The sequence below is a fragment of the Thunnus albacares genome, chromosome 10 (assembly GCF_914725855.1).
Source record: "Thunnus albacares chromosome 10, fThuAlb1.1, whole genome shotgun sequence".
Taxonomy (NCBI): domain Eukaryota; kingdom Metazoa; phylum Chordata; class Actinopteri; order Scombriformes; family Scombridae; genus Thunnus; species Thunnus albacares.
In genome coordinates, this window is record NC_058115.1 from 8941903 (window position 1) to 8963981 (window position 22079).

The following is a 22079-nucleotide window of genomic DNA, read 5'->3' on the forward strand; positions in this document are numbered from 1 at the left end:
AGCTAATTGTTTTTTGTTTTTTTTTGAAGTATTACATCACGATGATAAGGACAATAGATCACACTTTACTGGTGTATTTCACGTTGCTCAGACAGAAAGTGAAAGGGTTGAAACACATCTTCACAGTCAGTTTATTGGATTGCCTCTATCTAATTTATCATTCTGTTTTGCAGTGGAGGCAAAATAAATGCAATTGTAAACGGTTTACTTATAAAGGCTGTAGGTAAATGCTGCATAAGGAAAGACCAGGTGACACTAATTCTACAGACATTGTGTCTTTGTTGGGCTAATATGACTTTCCATTGACCTTTAAACCTATTAGGCATTTTTCTAATCTCTTTTGATACAAAGTCCTTACAATGAATATACATTTGCAGTGCTATATGTAATTTTGTGGTAAAGTTGTAGATTAAGTCTTAAAACGACACATCAAGAATACCATTTAATGTAACAGAGATGCTGCCTTCAAGTGCTGTCGGATTTATTAAGATTATGAGAATATGACCAAACCAAACAAAAATTAAGGCGGGACGTGTAATGGTGTTACAGGCTTGATAATGGAAAATACTTTTCCTTTGTTAAAGTATCTTAATATATGTGTATTTTTCTTCAAGTTTTTGTTTGTAACCTAAAATCTTCTGTCTATTCCGACTCTTGATGAACAATTTCCAACAAAAATATTTTGTTACTTGGTTAGACCATGTTTAGCCAACTATTTTAATGCATTTTAATGTATGTTGCAACCGTCCCTGGAGACCGTTGTTCCCAGGTATGGCGCTCGGTTGCAACACCTGACTTCCTCTCTTCAATGCAAATTATGAGTTTATTATCACATATTTTTAATGATGTGGGTACTAAGCTGACAGGTGTGAGTTCAATCTATTAAAATTGTGGTAGTCTACTGTAGATATAGTCTCAGAGTAATTGAGCAAAATGCAATAAGTGTTGCAACGGCCCCCACCCTACCCCACTGCTGCACATGCCTGTCTTGATATATTGTGTTTTTTTTGAGGAGCCTTGAACTTAGCAATAGAGTAACAGAAGAAAGGTTTGTGTGTGTGTGTGTGTGTGTGTGTGCGTGTGTGTGTGTGTGTGTGTGTGTGTGTGTGTGTGTGTGTGTGTGTGTGTGGAAGGGGTGCAAGGGAATAATTGGCAAGACATTTCGGGTGTGAGAATGACCTCTATCTACACCTGTTAACTGTCTGGTTTCAAGACAGGCAGATGTTTACATAGTAAGAACAACAAACATAATAATGGACACCAGAGCCATACAATCAGCTCATACACCTTGCTTTTGAATATCCACCCTGTTGGCATATAGAAAGATAAACATGAAGGCAAATGTACACAACACAAGCCATGTCGACCTCATTATATATGTTTATATAGAGGGGGCGTGGTCAACGTGATCGGGCTGAGCCAATGGCGTTGCAGTGGAGGGAGCGGGGCGTTCCATTCGGTTAGGAGCAGAAGTTGAACAGCGCGAGCCGAGACAGAGCTCTGGAAAGGCGGTTAGAGAGAGGGCAGAGGCAACGGCCCCTTCTTGAGGGGGGGGCTTATTATAACAAATATATACACACGTGTGAACTGTGTAGCCGCACGATAGGTCATATGTGGATAACAATTATTTTTAGAAAAGCATACAAACGCGGCTTTACATTTAAAATGCCTATTTTACTTTTCCTGTTAGACACGTCCGCCTCTATGAATCAGCGCACTTATTTGGGTACGACGTATCTGGACGTTGCTAAAGGCGCGGTTGAGGTCTTTATGAAGGTAAAGGAATGATTTTACCCCCGACTTTTCTCAGCAAGTATGCACCTTTTGGTGAGCTTTAGGGTTCCTTGGGCAAGATCGGTCGAAATTAATATATGTTGTTTTGGTTTTCTTGTTTTTGACAGCTGCGTGCCCGAGACCCGGCTAGTAGAGGCGACAGGTACATGCTAGTTACATTCGATGATCCACCATACGGAGTGAAGGTAATTAGCAACTGATACAATTATTACACTGTCAAGCCCAACGTTTTTTTCTGTCAGTGAGACTTTATTGTCCTTCTGGTTTGTAGCCAGTGTCGGGCGGCTTCCCGGTGGCGAAAAAAACGTCTTTTTTTGCTCCAAATATCCGCAGACCCGGAGCTGCACTGCCTCCTAACATCCAGCGGACATTTTGCTTTTGTGTTGAGAAAACTCTCGGGCGTCGAGATGGAGGCGGAGAGATTTATTATCGTCTATGACGTCGCTCTTTTTTTGACAGTACAATGTTTAGATTGGTCAAGGAGACCGCCAATCATCCTTAACCCCGCCCCTTGCATCATCCCCGCTTTCCTATTGGCCAATCTGGGCTGAAAGTTGATAAGCCCTCTTCATCATGAGATTTTTTTCTGTATTTTTTTATGTGAGTTCGCTAGAAGAAAATTATCATTATTCATATGATAATTATCTGTCATGCCGATACTATGAGCATTAAAGCCCAGCATGCAAAAACACTATCGTTTTCCTCACACTTCAAGGAAAAAAATATTCATGCAACCTGTGAATCACTTCAATAATTTCAGAGGCTTCATGTCAGCAAAGCTATCCTCGCCACTCATCTATTGACTTGTTTTATGACCTGGCACCCGTCTTTCTCTAAGCTTTTCATGCCCAATAAAATGCAATCCTTAAGTACCCACATGAATCCCTGAAGTCCCAGGTCTGCTTCAGTGGCTCTTCTGTAGTAGAAATCTCTTGGCTTTCTTAACTGTCAACAAACAACACTCTACTCTCAACACAGTATGCTGGAGGCTGACTCCATCCCATGTCATTAATGCTTGACGACACATAAAACACTCTGCATTCCTATTAAATTGTTAACATATATTTTTGCATGCCTCATAAACAAATTATTCTGCCAGAGCTTGAAAGTAATTAATTACTTCATCTTTAATAAGTAGTTGCTGGTATGAGGTTTAGAGATGATACAGAGGCATCATTTTTTGTATGAAGTACATTGCGAGTTACAAGTTTCTAGTAATAACTAGTTAATAACATATTTCTGGTTTTTATAATACTCTTTGAAATTTCAGAGTGTACTTCACTGCATCTTCCCAACAGCTGCAGCTTTTTATGGAGCCCCACTGTCACAGTCTGTCTCATGATAACTGAATAACTTAACTATGTAAAAATAATGTAATATTTTGCACTGCCATTTATCTTCCCGGGGATTAGGGATGCACTTTAAATGAATCATACAAGCTACAAAGAAAATAGGAAATGTGTAAAGAATTAGAAACATGTGCTAGGAGTAAAAATATAGAACTAGTAAGTTGAAAAGGAGTAAAATAAATTATTTTTATTTTACCAACTGATTTGAAGTAAAGTAAAACAGCTTTTTGTTTTAGTTGGGTTTTTGTTTTTTTTTTGTTTTTTTACAACCAATTAAAAATATTTTACTTATGGTATCTGTATTCAGTTCAGTTATATATTTTTGACTAGTCTGTCTTTGTCCCTTGTTGGGCACCTTACATTTTGCTTTGAGAAAGGAAAAAGCTTTATATAGTTAATGTCTATATTAATCCATATTAGGTAAATAAATCTACATTGAAATGCTTTCTTGCATTGAAACACTAATGCATTATTATAGTCTGACAACCCTACATTTTGAGAAAGAAGTAGAGCTGTTTTTAGAAAACATGTAATTTGGTCAAAAATAATTCTGACCAAATTAAATTTATGAGTGTACTTCTATTGCAACGTACAGTGAACTTTCAACACTTCATTCCATAATTCATCACGTTTTTTAAAGATATGACTAGAATAACTATTTGAATACCAAGTTATGTATTCAATCAACTAATGTACAGTCTGGCTCAGTGCTAATATTAAGAGCTGTGTAAGAGGGGGCTAAAATATATACAATAACTAAAGACTGACTTAGTTATAAAACATATATAAAAACAAATAAAAGTAGAAGGAGACTAGAGATATAACTGTGACATTATTAGTAACTGTCAGGCTCTTTATTGACCTCCATATTAAAACAGGAAATAAAACCACGTTCAGCTCACTTACTCAGCACGTAAACCGTTATTGCATAATGATTATTGTGTTGCTGCAGGTCTGTGTGCAGGACAGGGTCATCATGACAAACTGCTGTGTGTGGATGCTGACATTCATGTGATGCTGCTTATTGTATTCAATCATCAAATTAACTTTGCAGTTTACCATGAGTCCAGATCATATCAAAACGTGGCCAAATAATCCAAGATCGTATCCTCCTCCCCTCAGGTGCTGATGTCTGAAGTGCTTTTCCCTCGTTGTAAAGTCTGTCCTCAACTCCTCTTCCTCATGCCCTTCCTCTCTTTGTCTTTGTTGCCTTCTCCTTTGTTGATTCTGCCTGCTTTGTGTACTCAGTATTATGATGAAAGGACAAGGTTATACTGAATGGGGCTACTCTGATTGCACAGTTACAGAGGCAATAAATTGTTGATGTAGAGGGAGAGAGGAGGAGGTTGGGCAGGAAGAAAATAGAAATATTCTGTAGTCTGAATTATTGAGTGCAAGCTAAGCCTTACATTTCTGCTGGCCTACACAAGGGTCTATGTCTGGGTTATTACTCTGCTACTAGTCCAGTGAATGTGTGTTCACCGTCAGTTTTGCTTCAGCAGCTCAGTGATATTGCTCGTATGACCTTATGTCAACACATTGCGTTTTCCTAGAAATTCCACAGAATTCAAGATTTTGGAATGAGAATCCAAAACAACCAATCAACCAACATCTACTCACTGGTCATTCAGAGTAAACACGCTGATACTGAAGCTTTTTTTTCTCTTGGTCTCCATCTCTCCGTGTCTTTAGCCTCTACCCCTCCCTCTCCTGATAGAGGAAGTGGTAAGCTTGCAGGTCATCCATAGATTAAGCATGAAGCTGCAGCAGTAAGGTACTTGACCTCTCTGGAGAAAAGTCCAAGAACAGTTTCACACCCACATCCTCTCCTGGGGGAGTATATCTCCGTGACAGAGGACAGGCAGCAGTGGGATGTGTATTTTTGGATGCTTGTCATGTATGAAATTAGACTCTTTAAACAGAACTATCCAGCTCAAACGTGGGACTGAACAGTCTGTATTTTCACAATATTATCTTCTATTTCCAGAGCCTGACATAACCTGATTTAATTTTATGGTTACTATTATGTTATGATAGATGCAGAATTAGTGGGTTGCTGAGATTTAAAGTCCTCTTGACATCCATCAGTTTGTGGTATGTCGGTGAACAGAACTCTTAGTGTTTGTCTTTGTAATTACACAGTATGGGTATCTGTGGGTGTGTGTCTATTTTGGTTTGTGGCTGTTCACCCTCCTCTGTGACTTCAGGCCTCCTCTGCTGAGCTGTATGGCTGTTTGCTATGCAGCACATTCAGCACACTGTTGATGTATGTATGTATGTATGCATTTCAGGCAGGCTGGAAGGAGAACCATGCAACCTTCATGTGTGAGCTGAAGAACCTGCAGGCATCTGGGCTGACTACATTGGGCCATGCTCTTCGCACAGCCTTTGACCTGCTTAACCTCAACCGCCTTGTCTCAGGCATCGACAACTACGGACAGGTATTTGACACCAACATCCTGTTCTCCAGTGTCATCTGTTGCCATGAGAGAAAAGTAGAATTACTCTCCGTAGTAGTGTCAGTGTTTTGTTTGACAATCATTTTAATTATTACTTTTTTATAGAGCAAGTACTATAACTTCATAAAACCTTCAGACATCAGGAACATTTTAATATACACGCTGATAGATGAGATGATGACAAGGTTATGTTTTTGAGATCATGCAGTGATAAATTGGTTATGTTAATAGGAAAAATGAATCTGGCCACAGTGATCCAGTGAAGAATTTTTATTTTGATATTGACTGAGATATATTTTCCCCTCTGATGATGTGATTTTAATTTCTGTGAGGATTAGGCATGTGAGACCACATCAGAAAATCCAACTTAACATTTAAAGTCATCAGAATAATATTGCGGTGGGACTAGAAGTAACTAGAAAGGCTTCGAAACAGAATAATGCTAGTTTTGATCCATGAAAAGGAAGCCCTGTTAAAGATTAAAGTTGTTCTAAGATGTGAATTTCAGTGCCGTATGTGGACTGCATAAATAAAGGTTTTGATGAGTGTAACGAAGCTTGCAGTTGGCATTGCTTTATCGTAGAAGATTGACTTTTGATTGCAGTTTAATCCACTCCATCTTGCCTCAGTTAGCCCTGTCATCAGCTCCTGGCAAACATCTTTTCTGCTTGAAGGCAGAGATGGATTACTACGCTCAAGTAGTGACACAAGTTCTGTGCATCAGGAGTGTGTAAATCTACTTAGGCATTCTCTGTATGTTCGAATTAGACAAGGATGACCCCTACGGTACAGCAGTAGAGGCCTCTGTCCTCAACGAGGAGGACAAGGACACTCGATGCATTTGACACAAAGCAAAGATTATAAGCTGCAGAACACGGATCATATTAGTATCAAGGAGGTTTTCATAAATCTGATGCTAATACCACACTAATTACTGTTTAAGTCGAACTCTGTTCAAACATTCTACCTGTATTTCTCCATTTCTCCAAACATGAAAGACCTATTAGATTTTGTGTTTTAGGAGATGAAAATGTTTTGCTAGACACAAACTAGAGCAGTGTCTGTGGTGTGGAACGTAAAGACAGGGAAAGTGGATTAGTGAGAATGAATGGGGTCGCTGTTTGCCTGAACTTATAATTAACTGCTGAATGTTACTATTTCCTCCTCAGGGCTGTAACCCCTTCTTCCTTGAGCCATCTGTGATCATCACTATCACTGATGGGAACAAACTCACACACAGCTCTGGGGTGCCAGATGAGGTGAGAACATAAACAAATGCAGTAGTGCCGCTATGTAACGTACCACCGATGCTGTCTGCTGTTTTATAAAATAATTATATAATTACTGTTTGTAAAACTGTGCGATTGGTGACCTAAGAGCTCATCTAACATCACCTTTTCCCACCCATGTTGGCCGTGTAGCTGCACCTGCCTCTGAACTCTCCTCTAGCGGGCAGTGAGCTGACCAAAGAGCCCTTCCGCTGGGACCAGCGTCTGTTTGCGTTGGTGCTGAGGCTGCCAGGAGCAGCCACACCAGACAACGAGCAGCTTGGTAGCGTCCCCACTGATGAGTCTGCCATCACCCAAATGTGTGAAGTCACTGGAGGTTTGGTATTCTCTTTCGCTTTGATGCTCCTCCGTTGTATTACAGCAGAATGTTTAAAGTCATAACTTTGGTTTGCTCTTTTTAGTAGCACTTATGTATTGATTCTGTGCTCCTGTTTTTAACGCAGGGCGATCATATTGTGTGCGGACACAGAGGATGCTGAACCAGTGTCTGGAGTCTTTGGTCCAAAAGGTTCAAAGTGGTGTCGTCATTAATTTTGAGAAAACTGGGCCAGATCCGCCTCTAGCTGGGGACGGTGAGTTATTGAATGATGTACACTGAATAAACAAAAGGCAACAGCTGTTCCTTTGTGCAAATTTTGTCTTCAAAATCATGATATAAAAATGAACAAACATTTGCGTGAACAGTTAAAATGCATTACAGTTTGATATAGACAAAATATTTACCTCTTATCACATATCTTATCACATATTATACAGTTAGCTGGAACAAAGATACTGTGGGCAGTAAAACAGAAGAAAGCAGAAGAGAATCTTATCATCATGGATCTCTATAGCGCAGTTTGACACTAAAAGGAGAACTGAGTGCATTTTCTGTATCTGAGGAGTATGAAAATAATGTTGTGTACAGGAAGATTCTCCTTAAATGTTCACAGCCAGTGAAATACTTTTGACTTTCGCAACACCTAAGTCGGAGCTCAAAAATATTTTACAAAACGATAAAAGCTAATTCATCTTTGTGAGGTTGTGGAGTTTCATCCAGCTATTACTGCACAGGCTTTGTGTTTGTCAGCGTTTGACTGATTAATTTCCTCTCTTGTTTTTACAGAGAACTCTGTGGAGTCAAGTCGTCCTGTTTCATCCTTCAGTCCACAGCCGTGGCACAGTTGCCACAAACTCATCTATGTGCGGCCGAACCCAAAGACAGGGGTGCCAGTTGGACATTGGCCCATACCAGAGTCCTTCTGGCCAGACCAGAACTCTCCTACTCTGGTGAGCAGAGAGAGGGTTTAGAGATCTTAGCTGCACCATTAGTGTGTTATTCTGCATTCTACATTACATGTAGTCATGACTGTGTGTGACATGAAACAGTTCCTCTCTCTTCCTCTCTGGCTACTTTTATTGTCTGTGTAGGTGCAGAAACACATTTACGCCCCAACTTGCTCTCTGACTTTCACTTTGTCTTTCTCTGTCTTTCTCTCTCTCTTTTATTGGCAGTCCTTGGTCTCTCTACCTAACATCTGCCAATAATTTTGATTTACAGCTAATGTAATGAAGTGTACAACTCTGCAAACTCACTCTATGATTTCTATTAACTGTAAATGCTTTGTTTTAAATCACTGTTGCTGTTGTAAGGACACTTGTCCCTACCGCAGAAAAATATGTTTTAACAATTTCTCCCTCTGCTGCCTCTCTCTATCTCTGTCATCTGCTCTCAGCCGCCTCGTTCTGCTCATCCCACGGTCCGTTTCTCGTGTGTGGACTGTGAGCCCATGGTGATAGACAAGCTTCCTTTTGACAAATATGAACTGGAGCCCTCTCCACTCACTCAGTACATTCTGGAAAGGAAGTCTCCACACATGTGCTGGCAGGTAGGGTAGACATTCACACACCCATCAGCTCTGCTGGCTTGTACTGTCACTAGTGTTGCCTCAGGGGCTTTTCTGAAAACAAGAAATAATGAGGTTGCTAGCTTTAATCAAAATATATTTTCACCTTTTGTCAGTGGTGAATGAATAATGAGCCACACTTATGAAGCGCACAGAGCCACAGAGGTAGATAAAATGATGTTTGACTGTGTAATTTAAAAAAGCTGTTTACCTTTTCACCCCCTTTGTCCTCAGGTGTTTGTTAGCAGCAGTGGGAAGCAAAATGACCTGGGACAGCCATTTGGCTACCTTAAAGCCAGCACCACTCTCACTTGTGTCAACCTCTTTGTCATGCCTTACAACTTTCCAGTCCTTCTCCCACTCCTCGGTAAGACATATGGCAATAAAGCTTTTTTTGTTTTTAAAGGGGCCCCAAAACTTCTGGGTCAGTAGGTCTGAGCTGATTTTAAATTTAAAAAGCTTTTCTGGGGCACATCTTCATCTGGGATCTTGTTTTCAATCTTCTTCAGCTATAAACATAATCACAAATAACTTGACAGAGCAACATTATAAACTCTTACTTTTTAATAATAGTATGTAAGAAATAGTCGAGGTAATGAGGATTTTTCCAGGGTAGTAGTGGGTAGTGTATGTTTTGATGATTGTTTTGGACTCACTGCTTAAATGTTAATGCGTTAATTCTTTGTCTCCTTTCAGATGATTTGTTTAAAGTGCACAAACTAAAACCCAACCTCAAGTGGCGACAGGCCTTTGAGATGTACCTGAAGACCATGCCTCCATACTACCTCTTGGTAAATGAATGTCTCTTCTCCTGCTGACTGCAGTAAATACTTCAATCACATCATTTTTACAAATACCGTTTTTGCATATAACTAACATCCTCAATGTCCTCTCACCATCTTTTGACAGCCCTTAAAAAAGGCGTTAAGGATGATGGGTGCACCCAATCTTATTGCCGACACCATGGACTGCGGCCTAAGTTACAGTGTCATCTCCTACCTGAAGAAGCTCAGCCAGCAGGTAAACACACCCTCCAAGCAGTGTCCCCATATCCTGATTGTATCTAGATAGGATTTAACCTGTTTACATTAAAACCTGGTATTAATGTGTGTCTCCAGTGTCCACATTGAGAACTGATCGTTCTGTCCAGCTCAAACAACTAAACGTCACATCCTCTTCTCATTTGCAAGGGTCCAAAATAATAACAACAACAACAACAAAAAAAAGATAGTAGCCACCCATGAAGCTGTCCTATTGTATGGACTTTTGTTTGCTTTTCGAAGCGGGGAAAGAAGCCGACACTTGGTCTTGTCTTGACTCCATCCAGGAGTGTCTTGAATATCCATAGCTTTCTTGCTGCTTTCTTGCTAGTAGCTTAGCGCGCTAACTGGCTAATGGCTACTGGTTTGGAACAGTCACATGCGATTACGTATTTCTGCCCATGTCGTCATTGTATGTGGATTGACAACACAATCGCATTTACATTTGTGTTCAATGTGGTCACAAAGTATCCCTGACCACCTCCGGAAGTGGTTTGGCCGATCAGATCAAAATCCGTCCTCAGTGCATCTGCATGTGGTCAAGCTCTATCCATTTGCAATCCGATCACCCTAAACATATTTTAATGCAGGGTGTAAAGGAGGTCAAAGTGTCCTCATACGCATGGAATCCCTAAACTGATTGACAAGTCTTTTCATATAAGACAATAACTTCAGAATTAAGTTATTATTAGTAACATTAGTAATATTTAAAACACAGTAATAAAACAAGCCTGTATTTTCAGGTATGATCAACACATCACCATGAATATGAGTGCAGCATGTATATGAATATGGGTATTATTTTGATGGTCAAAAAATTATAGATTGAGCAGATTGAGAAGGAATGTGTCTTTGCTCTAAGATAAGAGATACTGACACTGATGATGTGATTGTAGTTCACAAAATTAAGTTTGTAATGCAATGTACCTTAGACACTGTCACCCAAAAATTAGGAAAGCAAAATTATATTATGTGGTAGGGCAGTTAAATAATGTTTATCCTTCTTTATATATTATCATATTGCTGTGAACATAATGCAGCATTGTTTGAATCCAGACAGAATATTTAGTTGTGCCTGTGCTCTAAACAATATTCCTGATCAGAAACTGATTTCAGAGATTATTTGTAGTAACACGTAGTCTCTCTCTGTCTCTTGTTGGTATCAAGGCAAAGATAGAATCAGACCGCTTAATCGTGTCCGTGGGGAAGAAGGCGCCCCAAGAAACAGGCATAAAGGTGAGGAACCACTCCAGCTCACTGTCTCTGGCTCACCGGAGAGACTTTAAGCAGTTACTTCAGGGAATCACCGGGGAGGGGCCACTACGCCTGGTGGACATGAACTTCAAAGAGTTTGCCGGCTTCCAGATCGCCCTGCTTAACAAGGCAAGTTTAAAACAACAAGAACTCTTCTGAAAAGTACCTCATGTGGGGGCGGAAAGGTTACAGGAAACACAAGGCAAGCGCAATGTCCGGTGGGTTTTCTCTGACTAGATACATGATGTGTTTACAGGATTTAAAGCCTCAAGCTTATCGAAATGCCTACGACATCCCAAGACGGAACCTTCTGGATCAACTCACACGAATGCGCTCCAATTTACTGCGGACATCACAAAAACTGATCAGAGGGCAAGATGAAGGTACAGTATATTATCCTAACACTAAAGAGACGATCAAAAGAAAGTTTAACCTTGAATTTTAGTTTAATGTCAGTTGAAAATTGACTTTGATCTGGTCAGTGTTGAGTTTCGAGTCTCCACTAGGAGATCAAGAGAGGAAGTTTATATTTGACTGTCATCTTGAAACTCTAACTTTACCTCCTGACTTTGCAATTCTGTCGTAACAAAAGTTCAAACAAATTTGCAACAGAATATTCTCTATAACAATATTCAGTTTTTCTATCATTTCTGTTTTCTTAAATTTAAGGTTTCATTCAAACACATCAAGTAAAGCTTTTTGTTAATTTGTCCAACACTGTGCTGCAACATACATGGTGAGAGGCAGCCGTTAAACAATGAATGATGTCAATCTGAAACATCCCAAACACCAGACCAAAAAATCTAAAGGAAATACGCACAGTAGTTACTGCAGTATTTTGTAAATACTAATAACATTTCCTGTGGTTGTTAGACTATCTGCACAGTATTCCAGTGGCTCAGATGGGAAACTATCAGGAGTATTTAAAAATGATGCCGTCCCCACTGAGAGAGATTGACCCTGATCAACCTAAACGCCTGCACACGTTTGGGAATCCCTTCAAGCAGGATAAGAAGGTAACAATATATGAAGATAAAAACTGATTGATACAACTCAACAATTCATACCATGTTGTTAAAAAATAATAAATATTTATTTAATGTTCCGTCACATTTAGTCCCTTATGTGCCGTTGTCTTATGTGTTTATCTCAGGGGATGATGATCGATGAGGCAGATGAGTTTGTAGTGGGCCCTCAAAACAAGAAAAGAGGAAATTCCAGTGATTCCAACTCAAGTGCTACGATGAAGAGAAGGCGGAGCATGTCCCCATTGCTGCGGCGGCCGCAGACTCCACCAGGAAACACAAACCATGTGGTGGTTGGAAAGAGTCCGGCAGGGGTTCCGGGGCAGCAGAACCTCCTCAAACCCATCCCGCAACACAAAGGTAGGAGTCAGACAGAGCATGAAACTGCAGACGCACAGACTGTCTGCACCACATGATATGAAATAGACTTTTTAAAACATTCTTTGTTACTCCTGCAGGAGTGGATGGCAACAACGCTGTTGTCACTGACAGTAATGGTGACAGGGCTCTTGGGCCTGACTCGGGGGAGATCTGGCCCACGGAGATGGACACTGCAGCAGGGAACCCATCGTCAGTGAGCCTGGAGGAGAAGGCCAGGCTGGGAGCAACGGATCGGGTGGAGGACGTCGACATGACGGAGGAGAGACTTGTGGAGGATCATCCAGATGAGCAGCCGCTGGAGGAGAAACTCAACTGCGAACGGCTGAGTCCGCAGAGCCAGCTAGAGGATGCTGAAGCTGACCCACCTGCGTCTGAGACCATATACATAGCCCCACTAGATGGCAGCCAAGCGGAGCTGCGGTCTAGGATCATCAAGGAGGTCCGCAAACCTGGACGAAGTGAGTATGAGCCAGTGCAGTGTGTCACATATCAGAAACAGCAGAAACATGATTTCATTCAATCTGATCTGCTGAAGAAGCTGTCATATTGAATATTTGTGTGTGTGTGTGTGTGTGTGTGTGTGTGTGTGTGTGTGTGTGTGTGTGTGTGTGTGTGTGTGTGCACGCTTTTTCTCAGACTATGACGCAATACTCGGACTACTGCAGCAGGTGAAAGGACCGGTTAATGTACAGAGGTACTTCATCCAACATGCCATCAAAGAGGCTTCCAGGTAAGTTTAAATGGTTTAAGTGGACGTCACATGACACAGAACATGCCTGATGTGTGAGTCACATCTGTAAAATGTCCTCAACGTTCAGCAGCTATTACTACTGAGTCACAGCCACACTGCAGTCATGTTCATAGTCTTTTAAAATAGGTTTTCCCACATGTTTCATCCCTGGATTGTTTTCTGATTCCCTCTGCCTCTGTGCCAGGTTCAAGAAGCGGGTACTGATCCAGCAGCTGGAGTTAGCCCTCACCGAGTTGGACGAGAAGCACACAACATCTTCACAGCTTCCCAATGATCATGGCAGATAGTTTTGCTGCTAGAAAAAAGGAATCCTTCCTTTTTTTTTTGGAGGAACATTGTGTTGAACGTTGGATAAACCACCTTAAAAGACGTCCTTGTTGAGTAGCCTCAAAAAGACAAATTGGGGAAGTGGAGTGGGGGAGAGGACAAATGCACTGATAGCAGATGTTTCAATTCTCAATGTGTTGTTACATCACTTCCTGTTAGAGGTGGAGGGAAAGGGTTTCAACTGGAGGAGGGGCCTTCAGGACAGATCCACCCCCGGGGGATGAGTAAAGAGACTTTAAATATAATCCCTCTCATACTGACAGATGCCTTAAACATCCACATGGCTTTTGTCTGTATAGGCACATTCATTCAGTAGACACACACACTCCGTCAGACACACACAATAAGCCGACAGATCCCTGAATGGCAGAGCGAGGGATACACAGGATTATTCCTGTTCGTTATTCTTTAAAAACAGACCTTTCTTCAGCTGGTCTGAAAAGTGTTTGTGAGACTGCAACAATTTGTTTTATGAGTTATAAAATGTTTCATAGATTTGTTTCTGACAGGAGAAATCTGGTCTGATATATTTTTTACCTTCATTGGGATGCACTGATGTTTATTTTGTTCCAAAGCTGATGCTGTTCAACAATATGATCCCATTCCTACTAGCTGATACTGATATGTGTGAGCGTATGAGTGTATGTCATTTTATATATCGTGATTGCAATATATACACGTTTCTGCAAATTCAATTGAGAAACCACTGACAGATAAAACAACCAGATGCTACTGCCTATCTCTGCTTAATCCAGACAATAAAATACAGAACAAATGAAGGTACTTCATCAAATTGATGCAAAAATCCTGGATATCCAAAATCGCCAAATTCAACTGATGCGTACCCCAGTATGAATGGTGTAGCAAAATCTCAAATGGTAGACGAATATCTTTCATCTCACAGTACTTATTGTCATATTGCACAACCCTAAATTACAGTTTTTTGTCCGTAAAAGGTTCAACTTCACACACGCCAGTCTTAAGGTAAATAAATGACTTTTAAATGTCCAAATTTTCTTAATTTGGGTACAGATTCGACAGCTATATTGTGTACGGACATGCTCCTGGAAACAAACTTCATACAACAGTATATATATGTGTCTGTGTTTAAGGCTCTTGCACAAAACTGTGTCAAACTGAATTTATTGTGTTCATGAAACACAGGACAGTTACCTGCCATTACAGCAATAGAAGAACACATGTTCAGTATAACTTGTATGCAGCTGTTGGTGTCCACTTTGAGAGGCTACCCCTCCACTCCCCAACACACACACACACACACACACACACACACATCTTCCTCCACAGCACCACAAACCCTCCATTGATTCCCAGAACTGCAGCTTTATTTTAAGGAATTTCTGCATCTGTCTGGGCTCAGTTGTCTGTCACCTGTTGTTAAACATTTCACACAGCAGCCCTCCTTCGTTTCTCTCTTTGTTTTTATGACAGATGTACACTACTTTTTAATGTTCATAAACAAAATAGATTATTTTTGTGAATTTGTTTATTTCAGAGTATAAGAAATATTTTGGAAGCCAATTTTGTAAACTGTTAAATGCATATATAAAGTGGAAAGTTTATTGAGCGACTGTCTTTTTACAAATGAATAAACCACAAGTAGAATGGTATCTACTGCTGTGTGTTAGTGTGTGTATTTCTAACTGAATACAGAACAACTGAGTATTTTGCTTCGTTTCAGGAATTAGTTTTCTGTAAATAGATCAATGTATTTTTATCCACAGATGTGTTAACTGAATCTTACCACATTTTCCGTGTTCAGAGGAGTTCAAAGAAAAGAAAATCATCTTATTTGACACAGAAATGTAGTTATACTTTATCTCTGTGATCTGCTGGTTTGCATAAAAATATCTTGTAAAGCCTTGAGTTTAGATTGAGCAAATACTTCTGACACGCCAATTATTTTTCTAAAATACCAAAGTATGAACTTTATTAACAACATAGTAATATTACAATACAAATAACTGTACAGGGAGTATTATATATAAAGTTAAATAATCACAAAATTACAAGTAGACAGAAAATTGTACAACTGTACAAACAAAAATATACATGATACAGAAATTAAGAAAGAAAAATAAATGTAAGTGAATAAGCAATATTGCAAACCAACATTAATCATCTAGCAATGTTGTCCATGTTTCTCAAGAGATGAGATGTCTTAAAAGCTTTTTTGTTTTTAGATACCTCAGGGACAGAATCAGAATATTTTATTATGTAGAATAAAATTTCAACATAAAACAAGTTTTTGTTTAGAAGAAAGGGAAGTACTTAAAAGTATATCCACTGAATTACTGTCTCTCATTAATGCGACATTATTATATGAACCTTTCTCAGGGGTGATTCCTAGACTGTGGCTTGGTGGAAAGGTTCTCAAGGAACGTTCTTGTAATAATGCTCATATCAGAAGTGTTCTTACTTCTATTCAAAGTCAGTGTCCCACAGAACTATTAGCAATTACTTGGACTTTGTGGTGGACAGAGGACATAAGACCAAACAAAGTTCACATTTGTTCTGATTCAGCAGCTGCTCTGATGGCTTTAAGAGGAGCTAAATCAAAAGCTCGACCTGACCTTATTAATGAGATCTTATCTGTTTTGTTCAGAATTGGGAGGACTGGCTGTGAAGTCAAGTTTTGCTGGGTGTAATGAAATAGCCAATTCTATAGCAAAAACAATCCTAAAGAAATGAGAAATAGATGTAAATATATCCCAGAGAAGAATGGAATTTACAGGAAAAATCAAGGTGAGTGTTGAAAGAGAATGTCAGGGATTATGGGAAAAAGAGACCTAAGGAAGGCACTATTTTTCTCTTCATCCTCAGATTAAAGAAGCCAGTTATAGCTCTGGAACCCGAAGAGATTCTGTTAAAATTTGCAGACTGAGGCTGGGACACTGCAGGTAGAACTTTTAGCACATTATAGGAAAACAGCCTACTGGATTATGTGGCCGTCTTGAAACAATCAGGCATGTTGGAATGTAGCAAATATAATACAGAAAGGACAAAAAAAATGTTTTTAAGAAATTGTCAGACCTAGGAGTTTTGTCATTTTCTATTAAAACTTTCTTTGGCCAAAATGAGAACCACCAGCTGATCACAAAAGCAGTTTTATAGCTCCTGCATGATTCAGGGTTATATATGAAATGGTTAATATGCCTAGTAGCGTCTACACTCCCATAATCCTTAATCCATTGTTGGAAGGTTATGTTTCCTAACATTAGCAGGGATGTTTGGACTGAATTTAATAGATTTTTTGTCACCAATAAAGTTAAAGAAATTCATGTTAAAATTTTATACAGGTGCCATCTCGGCAATAAATTGATTCATAATTTTAGACCCGATGTTTCCCCTGTTTTCTCTGCAAGGAGGAGGATAAGCCCTTTTCTCATTTATTTTATGTCTGTACTCATTCAAGCAACTTTTGGACTCAAATTTCCTTATTGATCTGGGAGACTCAAAAAGTTTTGGTCACTATTACAGAGAGTATGGTCTTATTTTTGAATGCAATAACAATGATGAAGTCGATAATTTGATAAAATTGCTGTGTCTTTTTGGCAAACTCCATGGTCACAAAGACAGATTTCTGATGGCGGACCCATGGATGTATAATAAGAGCTCCTATAATACATCCATGGGCGGACCAGAGCGACTTCCGGTTCAAATGAGGCCCGAGGGAGGTTCAAATCAGGGAATATAGTTTCACTTTCTCTTGTTATCGCAGTGCGGATTCTTTTCTCTATCTAAAGGTAATGTAACCGACAGTTTTTAGTGTTTGACACTTAAGTGGATCTTTGTTCATGTTGTTAGCGCCAACTTAACTGCCGTTAGCTTAGCTCCTCTAGAAACAGCAGATATCTAAAAAAGTTAAAGTTAAAAGTGTCGATTGAAAATGATAGTGAACTCGTTTGAACATTTTCCGCCATTTTGTAATTAAGGAGTTTGAAAGTGTGGAATCAGTGTATGGAATAAGCCGCTGCTCTCCCGCTGTCTGAGACATTAACTGAAAGCAGTGTCGGTGAAGGGTCTGTCAGGTGCCGTATTTAGTAAAACAGCTGCGTCAGAGGGTTTACTGACACTTCTCCAACAGGAACTAGTGTCGCCTCTTTATGTAATTTTGTCATCAAATGTGTTTGGAAAGGTTTTATTGAGACTGTTAGTCATTTATTTTGGAACTGTTGAGAAGTTTTTGGAAGGATCCATCTGCTTTAACTTAAAATACATTCAGTCCAGTACTGTACTTAAGTACAGTCTTGAGGTACTTGTACTTCCATTTTCTGCTACTTTATACTTTCACTCCACTAAGTTAACTTACATCACAGAGCTCCCTCTATTTTACCCTTTACACCACTACCTTTATTTGATTGCTATGATTAAGTATGATTATGATTAAATAAAAAATAAATGATCTGTCTATAAAATATGAGTAAGGTAAGATTAGACTTTGTTGTCCCAGTGGGTAATTTGCCTTAGACAGTGTCTGCAGTATAACATCTCAGCAACAACAATAAAAACAGATACATCTATCAATTGCACAATCTACATTATTATAGATTAAACTACGCAAAAAGTTAAAACTAGCTCCATCTCAACCAACAAAAAGTACTATATGTTAACACATAAATGCATACAATGCGTTAATGCAATAATGATATAATAATACAACAATATCAGGGGCCATTCTGCATGATTTTACTTTTGATACTAATAGAATATGTTAACAGAATGGTATTAGTACTTTTACTGAGGTAATGTATTCAAATATATCACCCCTTTTCTCTTAATTGGGATTTTTTATTTATTTTTAACCACAGCAGGAATTATAAAGATACATTTATCTGATACATTTAAAAATACAAATGGCCTTATTTTATATCCCTAAAAACTAAAAATAAACAATTTTACTTGCTCAGGTGAGTGACTTTATCTCTATGATTGTTGTTAGTTTTGGGGGGGGGGGGGGGGGGGGGGGGGGGGGTTGTGATGAAATTTTTATTTTTCAGTACTAGAGGTTAGATTTAAAATAACAGCAGATCATCAGCCTTTACATACACATATAATACTGACTATAGATTATTTTAACATAAGCATTCAAACATAATACTCTTGTCTATCCATGTACATTATGACATTCATCAACTGCCCAACAAGGGCTCCTCTTTGCTGCTCCAGTCTTTCAAGTTCTGCCTCCTCCCATCCCCCACCCTGGTAGGCACATGGGTAAAATAACCCGTTGGGTAATGCACTTATAATGCAAGTGCTGGGGGCCAAAATCTACAGTGCTCCTTCTGTGCAAAAATGTATTTAAAAGTTTATCTGAAGCTAATGAGCCTCAGTCTGTCCAAATAGACACAAAGAGGGAATTCTATGCTAAAAAAACTGTAAATCTGGTAAATATCCACTTGATATGACTAACCCAGACTGCTGAAGCCTCATATAAGCTTCAGATCTTCAGAACTTTTAAACGCATTTTTGCACAAAATGACTGTGTAGACACCTCACTGATGTTTTAAGACACACTTGAAACATTGTGAACCTATCCTTTAATTGATTGATGAATCAACAGAAAATTATTTCATTTGACAGCAACTATTCTAATAATCGATTAATTGTTTTGAGTAATTTTAAAGAAAAAATGCTAAACTACTCTGATTCCAGCTTCTTAAATATGAATGTTTTCTGGTTTCCTTAGTCCTCTGTGACAGTAAACTGAATATCTTTGGGTTGTGGACTGTTGATCAGGACGAAACAAGACATTTGAGGACGTCATCCTGGGCTTTGGGAAACAGTGATCAACATTTTTCACCATTTTCTGACATTTTATAGACCACAACTAATCCATTAATCAACAATGAAAATAATTGTTAGTTGCAGCTCTAAACACAGATTACATGAACGTTTTTTTTTAAATGACAGAAATGTTGATAACAACAACAGGTTTTACAGGTGTTCAGAAACCTTCTAAAGGCCCCGCCTCCTCTCCAGCCCTGACTCATTCCTTCTTTTAGTTTTCTTGACTCATTCCAGTAAACAGCTCACCTATGGCAAACGTTTTTCTGACAGACGTCGAGTGAAGAGTCTCTGTCTTCAACAGTTTGGACTGTTTGTATAAACTGAAGGTTTGGTTTGTTTAATAGTTTAAGTTTGTCTTTAGTAACTTCAGAGTTTGTTTTTTTGCTGTATGACGTATGTATGTATGTGTTGATGTTTTTACTTCATCAGAAAGTTTAGAGAACTCTCATGTCTGAAATTATTGATTTCTTGGAATCAAAGATATTAACAAACAGCTGATGATTATTTCCTTTTTCAGCTGACAGAAAACAAACTCATACGACATTGTTTACATTGTCTCCATAAAGTGCAAAGTCAGACACAACAGTAGGCCAATACCACTGTTTCCTGTGAAACCTTTTAAAATAAAATGCAGTGTTCCAGATCTGGAGCTGGAGAACACCTCTTCATATGCACAGGTGTTCCTGTTAATTGTAGTCAACAAAAACTAAGAATATTTCAGTAGTTTTCCTCAGTGACATTTTAAATTTTTTAAGGATTTTCAACAAATATTTTTCATCATAGTTTTTGTAAATTAAATGAGCACTGCTTTAATGCAGTAAGACTGTAATGATGTTGATGTTTGATTGATCAGTTTCTCTCCTTTTGTAAGCTCATCTGTAACTGAATTATCAGATATTTTGTGACTTCAGGGTGTCAGAGTTCCTGCTGACAGCCACTTTTCAGATCAAATAATATCTGCTTGGTGTTCATCATCAAAGTGTCTGAGGAGGCAGGAAAAGATCAAAAGATCATCACTGCTTTGCATCACTGACAGTATCCAGTTTTTCTCAGGTTTCCATCACTACGTTCAAAACAGTCAATGTAAAAAAAATTACTACTTAGCATCAAACTGAATTTGAGATCAGATGACATTATTAAATCTTAACTGGTGTGAGAAGTTTAACATGTCACATCTAGGCCTACTTATGTTTGTGTTATTTGTAAAAGAAATCCCATGAAAAGTAAATTATAGGGGCGACGCTTTAGAACAGCTGATCTGCTTTTGTGTCATGCACACTCTGACTCCTTTGTTAATACCGTGGATCATTCATAATCATGTACAGCTGAAATTATTTAAAGGTCCAGTGTGTAGAATGGGTGCAGAGCAGACTTGGCAGAAATGGAATATATAATTCATAAGTATATTTTAATTAGTGTATAATCACCTGAAAATAAGAATCATTGTGTTTTTGTTACTTTAGAATGAGCCCTTTATATCTACACAGGGAGCAGGTTCTCTTCCATGGAGGTTGCCATGTTGCACCGCCATGTTTATACAGTAGCCCAGAACAGACAAACCAAACACTGGCTCTAGAGAGGAACTTTGGCGTTTTTTTGCAAGTTTTGCAGCCATTGTAGGTTCTCCTACACACTTGGAAGGGGAGAAGGAGGGGTATTCAGTTGGTTACAATCTGCAACCTCACCACTAGATGCAACTAAATCTTACACAATGGTCCTTTAAATGTTTAGTGGTGTTGAACTTACTGAAATTAATAAATATTCATAATAAAGAAGAATAACAGCCAATCACAGGAGGAGCAGCTGATATTTAGGATTTCACAGGAGAAATGATGATGATGAAAGGATGATTTGTGTATCCTCTACAGGTGAAGGTAGAAAGTGTGTGTGACTGATGTGGATGTGACTTCAGCAGCATGGATCAGTATGAGGACAGAGGGGAGGGAGTCCCTCCCTCTAAAAGCTCTCTGTGTGGGGAACAAGACTGCAAGACCAAAGCTCAGAGGTAAGATAAGAATCTCTAAGGCCCTGTTTACACCTGGTAGGGTGTGATCTGTATTTGGATACGCTATCTGCATAATGACATCTAATCAATCAAACTTTGCTTACATTTGGTCTTAAAATGTGTTCTTGTTTTCTCAGCTGTGCCTGCATTGTGATTGGATCTAAAAATGAGAATTAGCTGGGCGGAGCTTGTGGACTTGTCAAGAAACATGACGTGTCCCAAGTCAAAGAAACTGCTGCCATGAATAGATGTCATTCTTTTTTTTGAGGTGCTGCTACCTGTAGCTTTTGCAGGGCTTGCTTTAGCTGGCAATAAGAGGTGCAGCTAGGTGACCTTTCAACTTACTAGGCCGTTTTTTTTCTCATGGATATAGCATGGATCTATTATAAGTGGTCATGCTGTACAGATTGCATTTACACCTGCTCAGATAAGATCACAATGTGAGCATGTCCACTTCCAAATGTGCTCTGACCGATCTGATCGCATTCTGATCACAATGCATTCTGAGTGCATTTACACATGTATTAACATGTGTTTTCCCTTATCCTGATAATGTATCCAGATAAAGATTGTATCTTAGGTGTAAATGGGGGATCTCTGTCCATGACTGTTCTCCACTCACATCACTCCACCATCATTATTCGCATTCAAAGCTCTGTGTGTATTGTGTTGAAGAACAAGGAAGCAGCACAGACCAGACTTCACTGG

At 39.1% G+C, this 22079-nt stretch overlaps 1 protein-coding gene and 1 long non-coding RNA gene across 2 annotated transcripts; both read left to right on the top strand.

Moving 5' to 3' along the window:
* Positions 1 to 1475: 1475 nt before the first annotated feature.
* ints6l (integrator complex subunit 6 like) lies at positions 1476 to 15190 on the top strand. Its single transcript, XM_044364350.1, has 18 exons — positions 1476 to 1776; positions 1902 to 1979; positions 5435 to 5584; positions 6772 to 6861; positions 7024 to 7207; positions 7335 to 7463; positions 7997 to 8160; positions 8607 to 8759; positions 9012 to 9144; positions 9474 to 9568; positions 9687 to 9797; positions 10985 to 11200; positions 11328 to 11454; positions 11945 to 12087; positions 12225 to 12456; positions 12555 to 12935; positions 13114 to 13207; positions 13413 to 15190. The coding sequence occupies exons 1-18, from the start codon at positions 1612 to 1614 to the stop codon at positions 13513 to 13515; spliced, it is 2748 nt and encodes a 915-aa protein (XP_044220285.1). The 5' UTR covers positions 1476 to 1611; the 3' UTR covers positions 13516 to 15190.
* Positions 15191 to 17254: 2064 nt separating this feature from the next.
* On the top strand, positions 17255 to 22064 carry LOC122991046. The gene is made up of 3 exons (XR_006405519.1): positions 17255 to 17322; positions 21235 to 21371; positions 22047 to 22064. It is a non-coding gene; the product is annotated as an uncharacterized LOC122991046 (long non-coding RNA).
* The last annotated feature ends 15 nt before the right edge of the window (positions 22065 to 22079 follow it).